At 50.5% G+C, this 8770-nt stretch overlaps 1 protein-coding gene across 2 annotated transcripts in view; it reads right to left on the bottom strand.

Moving 5' to 3' along the window:
* The window catches only part of WARS (tryptophanyl-tRNA synthetase), a 29160-nt gene extending 20447 nt beyond the window's left edge, over positions 1-8713 (bottom strand). Inside the window, exons 1-2 of one of the 2 annotated variants that reach the window (XM_010851361.1) lie at positions 8631-8713; positions 2211-2388 (exon numbers count right to left, since the gene is read on the bottom strand). In XM_010851361.1, coding sequence (XP_010849663.1) covers positions 2211-2324 — 114 coding nt within the window. In that variant the 5' untranslated portion in view covers positions 2325-2388; positions 8631-8713. Of the gene's footprint in view, positions 1-2210; positions 2389-7552; positions 8545-8630 lie in introns of those variants that run through there. The other variant, XM_010851360.1, reaches the window with a different exon arrangement.
* Positions 8714-8770: the final 57 nt, after the last annotated feature.

Here is an 8770-nt window from a genome sequence, read left to right as displayed (position 1 = left end):
AGTAGAGGTGTGATCGGCCTGCGCGAGCACAGGAGAGCAACACAGGCTGAGACCACGCGGGAGTCGGGGCGGCAGCTGGACTCGTATCGCTTGGGATCCCTGAGAGGCTCAGGCACCGGTGGCCCTAGATACTAACACGAGTGAGGGTAAGAGTGGGCTCTAAGATCAGGAGCACTAGCTGGAAGTCTAAAAAGCAGCTACTGAGATCTCCAGGCTAGCCCCCACCCATAGCCGGTACACGTCCCCTGCCCCATCCAGAGGTTTAGTGTCTTGACAAGGAGAGCCAAGTGTCCACGCGGAAGTGCTGTGCACAGTGAGGGAGACAGGCTGGGGGCAGCACACTTCGAACAGGGGCTTCAGCGAAGGACCACGTGGTCAGCTCCTCAGCCCCACTCAGCTCACACCGTGGGCGGCCACACCGGGACCCTTTGGAGAGCGAAGCCGAGGAGTCCTCTCTGGGGACTCTACTGGCCTCAAAGAGCAGCTCTAAAGACCCCGCATTGGAGACCTCCTGAGGCAGAGGAGTGCTGTGGGCGCTGTCCAGGGAAGGGAAGGCCACACCCTAGGCTCCCCCTGGCTCCGAGTGCACCCTCCAAAGCCTGAGTGCACAGCTGTCACCGAACACCTGCCAGTGGCGTCCACTACAAGAGGCGGAAGGAACACAAGCTAAGCTGGAGGAGATTGGTGCATAACGTGCGGAGAGAACACGGGGAAGCTGTCACCACGAGCTCAGAGGCAGAAGGCTAGGCGCCTGTGAAATAAGAACAGAGAGCCTCGAGGAAAGAACATGTGGAAAACAAATGAGCGCTTAGAAATTGAAAGGGGCAGAATGAGTGAAAAACAACAGCAGGGTTAGAAGTTGAGGAAACATACCTAAAAGAAGAAAAAATAAAAATGAAAGGAAAATAAATCAAAAACTAAGAAATTCAGAGGACACAGTCTTTCAACTAAAAAGAAAATACACAAACAGAAAAATAAAAAACCAACCCAGAATAAATCAAACAAATATGATAAATTTCTGAGAATTAAAGGGCATGTATTTCTAGTTTGAAAGGAGTCCTGGGCACCCAACACAGGGTGTTTCAGAGCTGGAGAGGCCCTGAAAGCCCAGGAGAGGGGGCAAAGGAGTGGCACCGGCTTCTCCATCGCAGCCCTGGGTGCTGGGAGGATGCAGCAGTGCTTCAGAGTTCCGAGGGAAGTCACGTTCTACTGAGAATTCTCTACCGAGCCTAGCTCTCAGCCAAATATGAAGTAAGATGCTTGCAGACCAGGCAAAAGCTCAAAAAACACTTCCTTAGCACTAATTTTTGCAGAAACCTCTGGAGGATTTGCTCTGCCAAAATAAACTAAGGAGGAGTGAGACATGGGGTCAGGAACAGGGAGCCCAAAGAGAGTGCGTGGAAGGCTTGCATGGACAGGGAGGGCGGGTCCGGAGATGGGCTGTGAGGGAGGCGGGTCACCACCGGGACAGAAGCGGGCAGGGCATCCTGGGAGAGAGTGCTCGGGAGGATGGACCTGATCAGCGGCCTGCTGTGGCTCGAGAGGGGGTTGACCCAACTGGGGAAGCACCTGGAGGTCCATGAGCGTCAGTACACAGAAAGCTAAGCAGGGGAGGTCCCAGATGGCCTGATGGTTAGGATTCTGGGCTTTCACTGCCATGGTGTGGGTTCAGTCCCCCACCAGGGACTGAGGAACTGAGATCCCACGGGGAGCAAGGCATGGCCAAAACAAAGACAAACCAAGCAAGGAGCAATTAAAACAACCCTGGGAAAAACAAAAGTTGGGCAGGAGAGGAGCAGCACACGTGCTGTTCTCAGGGGGGTTAGCCGTCGTTTACACGGGGACTGGCGGGTGGGCAGTGCTACGAGACGGCTAATTCCTTTGTCTTTCACAGTGGAAGCCCCAAACCTGAACATCCATAAGGAGCAATATGATGTGTGATTCTAAGAGATGTGGGCATTGCATATCAAAAGAATCGGCTAACAGAATTGAAAGTGGTTGCTTCCGCAAGCAGGACGTGTGGAGAGGAAGGGTGGACAGTGGCTGTGCTTCCCAGCGGCTTCCCTTCAGACCACAGGCATCAATGCCGAGTAAGGAGAAAATACATTTAGCACGAGAGCCAAAATACTTCAGGTGATGAGGGAACAGAAACAGGTGACTGTCCTACAGACTGGCTGGGACACGTGTGGAGGACTAGCAAAATGACCTACCTTGGCTGCGTTTCTGGCTTTGAGGTCCCTTACGAGCTCCTCCTGAGCAGCGATGCTGTGGAACAGCTCCAAGGGGGACCCACAGCCCTGCTCGCCATTGGACATGTCTGCCATCTTCTGGGAAGATGTTCACAGCTGGTTGGGGTGCTGGCAGATTTGCTCAGTGGTCCAGACAAGACTGTGGGCAGAGAAGAGGGACAGAAAGAGATGAACAAACCACGGCAGCTGTTTTCCCTTTACCATTACCTGGTTCTTCTTTCCAAAAAGGCTGGAGATGAGTTGTGATAAAGGGCATAGATAATATAACATTAATAAAAATATAAACAGAAATATGGAGCCAGGAAACAGGAGAAAAGAGGAGGAACAAATGTTAATGGTGGGGTTGAAAAGAACTGCTGATTTATAGGCTTAGGGAGGGCAAAGAAAGGCCCCTCCCAACCAAGGGCAAGTGAGCATGTGCTGACGTGTCCGTGTGCCTCAATTAGTGTCCAGGACACAGGAAGGACTCAGATACCAAAGTGCTTTAGTAAATCTAAGTCCACCATGGCTAGAAGCACTTGGCAAACTGCAATTACTCTTTATCTTAATTGCTCTAGGGGGTGAATTCCTAGGCCTTTGCAGTCATAACCCACATGCTACTGAACAAACAGCTTCCTTTGCTGGCCAGCTGTCCTGTTCTCAGGAGAAGGGGAGCCTGGGGAGGAGGCAGGGCCTTATCCCTTCTGGTTTGCAAGTGAGGCAAGAACCACGTACAGCCTGTTCACTCCACAGGCTGCCTTAGTTAACTGCAAACCTTTGAAGAAGATGTCCTTGGGCCTCCTATTAGTCATTATTTATTGCTAATCCTGGAAAAGGTGGGGCAAGGGCAGGCTACCTGAGGTCGCCTTGGGGCTGAGGCTGGCCAGGATCAGCCCCTCTTGGGTCGGTTACTTCCCTTTTCTGAGTGTCAGCTTCCTCATCTATGAAGCAGAACCCACTTACCTCAAGGGCTGTTATGAGAAGAAAGGAGGAAAAAGTGACATGGTGGCATTGTACAGACTGTAAAGCAAGGAACAAGCCCACTGCAAGTGTTACATGTCAGGACTCCAGAGATCGGCTGAGCCCCAGCCCCATCTGAAACCTGCTGATACACCTTGAACAAGGAGGATGCCAGTGACAACAAGGCTATGCCAGAACAGCTAACTTCCAGAACTGAAGTCCTGCGTCTGGTGTTCTTCCAGTGAGAAGTGAAGTTGAAAGTCACTCAGTCGTGTCCAGCTCTCTGTGACCCCATGGACTATACAGTCCATGGAATTCTCCAGGCCAGAACACTGCAGTGGGCAGCCATTCCCTTCTCCAGGGGATCTTCCCAACCCAGGGATTGAACCCAGGTCTCCTGCATTGCAGGCGGACTCTTTAGCAGCTGAGCCACAAGGGAAGCCCTTGCAAGCACCTTATGTAACACTGATAATCAATTCACTGATGCCTACGGCAATCCTATGGGACAGATTTGTTGTCTCTGGTGTGCAGACCAGTAAACCGAGGCTAAAATATTTGCTCAAGACCACACAGTTAAGTAGGCAGTCGAGATGGGACACAAACTCAGGCAGTTTGACCCTAGAGCCCACACTCTGTAACATTACCCTATGTACTTACCTGTCATGAGCCTCAGTCTCTTAACTGTGAAATGGGAGCACAATAATGACACTGACTTGCGGTCATGGATTAAGTGGGATAACGCGGGTAAGTAAACAGCCTAGCACAGCATCAGCCGCAGAGCAGAGGTTTAATGAAGGATGATTTTGTTTCTTTTTTTTTAAAATTTATTTACTTGGCTGCTCTGGGTCTTAGTCGTAGCATGTGGGATCTAGCCCCCTGACCAGGGATCGAACCTGGGCCCCCTGCACTGGGAGCTCAGAGTCTTAGCCACTGGACCACCAGGGAAGTCCCTGATTTTGTTTCTTTACTCACTAGAAATTTCTTTCTTGGAGCTCTATGAACAAAACACACAAATTTGAGGGGATAATTTATTTTTACTTATCCATTTGTTCAGTTCAGTTCAGTTCAGTTGCTCAGTCATGTTCGACTCTTTGCATTTGTTAAGTATCTGTTTAAAAATATGTAATATTTAAACCAATCTTTAAAGTCAATGAAACCATAATATTGAAACCAGGTGGGACAGCAGCCAGTTTCTTTCCTTTCCTTTCCGAGAATTGCCTCAATTCCCGGAAAGGGAGGCCTGTAAGAAAGAGAAAGAATGTGGACAAGCGCTGGAGAGGAGAAACTCTCAGGCCCATATCAAAGAGCAATCAAAGTGACTTCAAGGCACAAATGACCAAACACCATGTCCAGATGCCTTACACGGGATCCCCAGTTCTCCCAAGCTGCAAACCTGGGTGGCACAGAATCTGCTCTGCATTAGCGACCGGAGGCAGATGGCTCAGGCAAGTGAGAACCACCCTCTGAGGCTCCACGCCAGAGCAGCTGAGCCAGGATCTGATGCCAAAGGCCCCTCGACCGTGTTGTGCTCCCTCAAATTCTACTGCTCCCCCTGCCTGGCGTGTTTCCCGCCCTCCTCTGCCCGCTGTCTCACTAATTCAAACCGTGGCTCCTGGTTTCCCGGCCCCTGAGCCTGCAGGGCCAAGTTGGCTGCTCTGTCCTTGGCGATCCCCGGGACTCGCTAGTGAGGCTGTTAGAGCACTCAGGCTGCATTTGTAATTTATGAAAACCCGCCCACAGAGAGCGCAAGCCCTGGGTTTTAGTCTTTCACGTGCTTCAAGTACCTGGCACAGAGTAGCTTATCAAACAGACTGACGATTTATGAGTACAGGTTACTGACTAAATCTCATAAATCAACTAGTTCAATTTCCCCCTCTGGTTTATATCCTCTTATAATATCTCTGCAAGCACTTATTCCAGTTTAAGGTAGATTCCCCCAATCTGGGCTTCAGAAGGCCTCTTAAAATGTCCCACCAGTGCACACAGCCTTAGTTTTACCCTACGTCTGGTTTGCTCAATCGTTGTGAACACCTGCCCACTATCCTGGTCATTCTTTTTAGAATTCCCTTTGGTTTCCCCGTCCTTCCAAATATGTGGTGTTCTGCATGAAAGGACACAAGCGAGCAGGACCAAAATCAAGTATAGATTAAAATTACCCTACTAAAGTCCTAGCGAAACTGCCAGGTAGAATGACTCAGTGAGCTCCGGACGGCCAATCTCCCCCTGCCATGGAGCAGACAATTGCAGAGGATCAGCTAGATGAACTGAGCCTGAATTTAGGATCCCTGTTGTAGGGAAACACGTGTACCTTATATATCAGAATCCCATTTAAGTGAGAAAGCAGACTGAGGAAACAGCAGGTGCATTCTCCCTGCTGTCAGGATCTCGAGGCATACACTCACTGCATGGAATCAGCTACACTATAAATCTCGTGTGTATATGATGCAACTTCCTGAATGAGTACAGAACTTCAGGAGTGATCAGAGACAAAGAGAATGGAACTACCATTGCCCTCATTTCAGGCATCCATCCATTTAGCCCACTTATGAGCATATATTCTCAGTTTTCCTTCCCATCTAGTCAACTTTCTCCTTCATTTCTTTGTTAAATAACTTTTAGAATTTAACTTAACTTTAGAGGGTTTTAACCCAGAGTTCAGAACCTCTGAAACGAAGTGAACAGTCTGCCTACACACAGACATGTGGTTCCAAGTAGAATAACCAGGTTTTGCTACTTTCTCAAAGGGGCCCAAGACGCCCAAAGGCTAAGGACCATTGTCCTCAGTGTTTACCATGTAAACTGCAAACAGGGCTCTGAGTCTTTGTTAAGGGAAAGTGCCTTATCTATTTCACAAATACTACAATCTAAAAAGCAAAGGAGCGTCTGCCTGCAATGCGGGAGATCCGGGTTTGATTCCTGGGTCAGGAAGATCCCCTGGAGAAGGAAATGGCACCCCACTCCAGCACTCTTGCCTGGAAAATCCCATGGATGGAGGAGCCTGATATGCTACAGTCCATAGGGTTGCAAAGAGTTGGACACAACTGAGCGACTTCACTTTCACTTTTCAAAGCAAAGGAACGAAGCTATCATTTGTGAGGTACTCTATGACCTCCTCTAGAAAAAGGGCTCGGAGAAGGCAATGGCACCCCACTCCAGTCCTCTTGCCTGGAAAATCCCATGGATATGGATGAGCGTGGAAGGCTGCAGTCTATTGGGTCGCTGAGGGTCGGACACGACTGAGCGACTTCACTTTCACTTTTCACTTTCATGCATTGCAGAAGGAAATGGCAACCCACTCCAGTGTTCTTGCCTGGAGAATCCCAGGGACGGGGGAGCCTGGTGGGCTGCCATCTATGGGGTCACACAGAGTCGGACACGACTGAAGCGACTTAGCAGCAGCAGCAGAAAAAGGGTTGGGAGTGAGCACAGCAGAACTGCCTACTCCACAGCAGAGTAGGACAGTTTAGGGGAAAACGAAAAGCATTGTATAAACAAACTCTTCCTCTCTCTTTTTAAGGGAGTTGAACCTTGAGCTCATTTTGAAAGGTTCCGCTGTTCCTGAGGAGCACAAGAGGCCCTGAAGAAACTGGGGACAGTTTTGGGATGAGGAATGGAAAGAGGAATTGCAGAACTACAACATGACAATGCCTTGGGCCACTCTGAAGTCATTTCACAGATTAGATGGGAATACACTGATTCTGCAGTTTGTGGGGAGGGTGGCATCGTGCACGACAGCCAGCCCTGGAGCAGCTGAGAAGAGCAGGGGGCTTCTGGGTGCCTGGAGTATTACCAAGGTGGGGTATCACCCACCACACCCTGGCACCTGAGTGTGGATGACAATGGCCTTGGACTGTCAGGTTTCCAGAGGACAAGAAAATGATTTCTTTCCAGCAATGAGTCCTTCAATGCTTCAAACCTTGGAACAGGTGGAACTCCCCCGTCTTTTAAATACTAAGAGGAAAGCTTACTTTCCCCTCTAAATGATAAGATGGACATTATCTTAAAAGGCAAAGAGGACATTAATCTACATTAAGCAAGGCATAAGCTACTTAGGAGTTCAAGGCGAGATACTGTTGATGGATATGGACTTAAAGAGACCTCATCAGTGAGAAACAGGACAGCCAACATCAAAGTGCTGAAAGTCAAGCTATGACTCCAAATAGGCAGTGGCTCATCCAGGATCTCTATTCCTTACAGAAGTTGTAAGTCACCAGGGCTTTGGGTCAATAGACGAAATGAAACGCACAGCTTTGTGGTCCTAAGACTACTCCCCATCCCCGAAGCCAGGGTTTCCAACACTCTGAGAAAAAGTTGGCAACAATATTCAATAAACTCTAAGCCTACCAAAAGATGGCAATACGTACCCGGTGGCAGGAGTCACTGCAGAGGTGGCCACTGGTCACGCCCGGGAGCTGAGGAGCTGAGACTGCCCAGTGCAGCTCCAGCTCTTAAATAGTCTTGCCCTCTTTCTTTCAGTTTCCTTTTCAAAAAAGACTCTTTTCTCTCTCTCCCTTTTTGGCTTCCTTTTGGCCCCACCCTCTAACACTTGCATGTAGGAGTTTCTTATAAACGATCCACTTTCTCAGAAATACTTTAATCTCATGACCAACCTCTTGGAGGGCGGGGGAACTCTCTTGAGAACCAAGGTGTTACCTGGTCATTGCATCAGCCACCCTACAGCCCAGGCTGGCCTTCCCATAACCTCCTCGCCCTGTTTCTGTTCCCCGTTCTTGGCATCAGTGTGAAGAACTGTGTCTCTTATGCAGTGGCAGCAGGGGAAGCCGGGGTGGAAAAGCAGATGGCAAATTCCTCGCTGCCGCCGCTGCTCACAGAGGCGACGCAGTGCACTGGAAAGACCGTTGAGTTCTGGGATGAGACCTGGGTTTTCAATCCCAGTTTGGGCGTTTCCTTGTTACAAGACCTCGGGCAAATCACATCACCCCTCTGCTTCACCCTCCGTTTCTTCACTTGTGAAATGGGCAAAAAAGCAGCCTCCTAACTTCACCGTTGGAGGAGGGCAGGGCAACCCACTTCAGTATCCTTGCCTGGAGAATCTCATGGACAAAGGAGCCTGGGGGGCTACAGTCCGTGGGGGTCGCAAAGGGTCGGACACGACTGAAGTGACTAAACACACAACGTCACCGAGGAGGCGAAGCCCCTGTCACACGGCCGACACTTGCTAAAAGTGGGGGCCTCATCCTTTAGGGAAACGAAACAGGAGGGAGACGATGAAGGTCCGGTGCCGGCGCGAGTGCATGACAGGGCAGGGTCGGCGGCGTTGAGGCAAAAGGGGGCGAGGGGCCAGAAGCCGGAGAGCAGAGAGCCGGGCTCTGAGAATACATCAGGGCTTAGCGTGCAAGCGGCTCCGAGAGAGCCAGATCATTGGGCTCCGCCCCGGCCTCCCCCCCTGCCTTCCCCCGCTTCTTTCATCCCCTCACTTACCGGCCCAGCCGGGCCCGTCAGCGTTGCCGGCTCAGCCACGGGTGGCCTCCTAGGCGTCCGTGGAAACGCCTTCCGGCTGGAACAACTTCCGGTTAGGCTGCGCCCTCATTAGCTGTTCGCGCGCGCGGGGGGGGGGGGGC

This window comes from Bison bison, unplaced genomic scaffold (genome assembly GCF_000754665.1).
Source record: "Bison bison bison isolate TAMUID 2011002044 unplaced genomic scaffold, Bison_UMD1.0 scf7180017864302, whole genome shotgun sequence".
Taxonomy (NCBI): Eukaryota; Metazoa; Chordata; class Mammalia; order Artiodactyla; family Bovidae; genus Bison; species Bison bison.
Note: the sequence above shows the minus strand (reverse complement) of the source record. Positions and strands in the feature narration are given on the sequence as shown.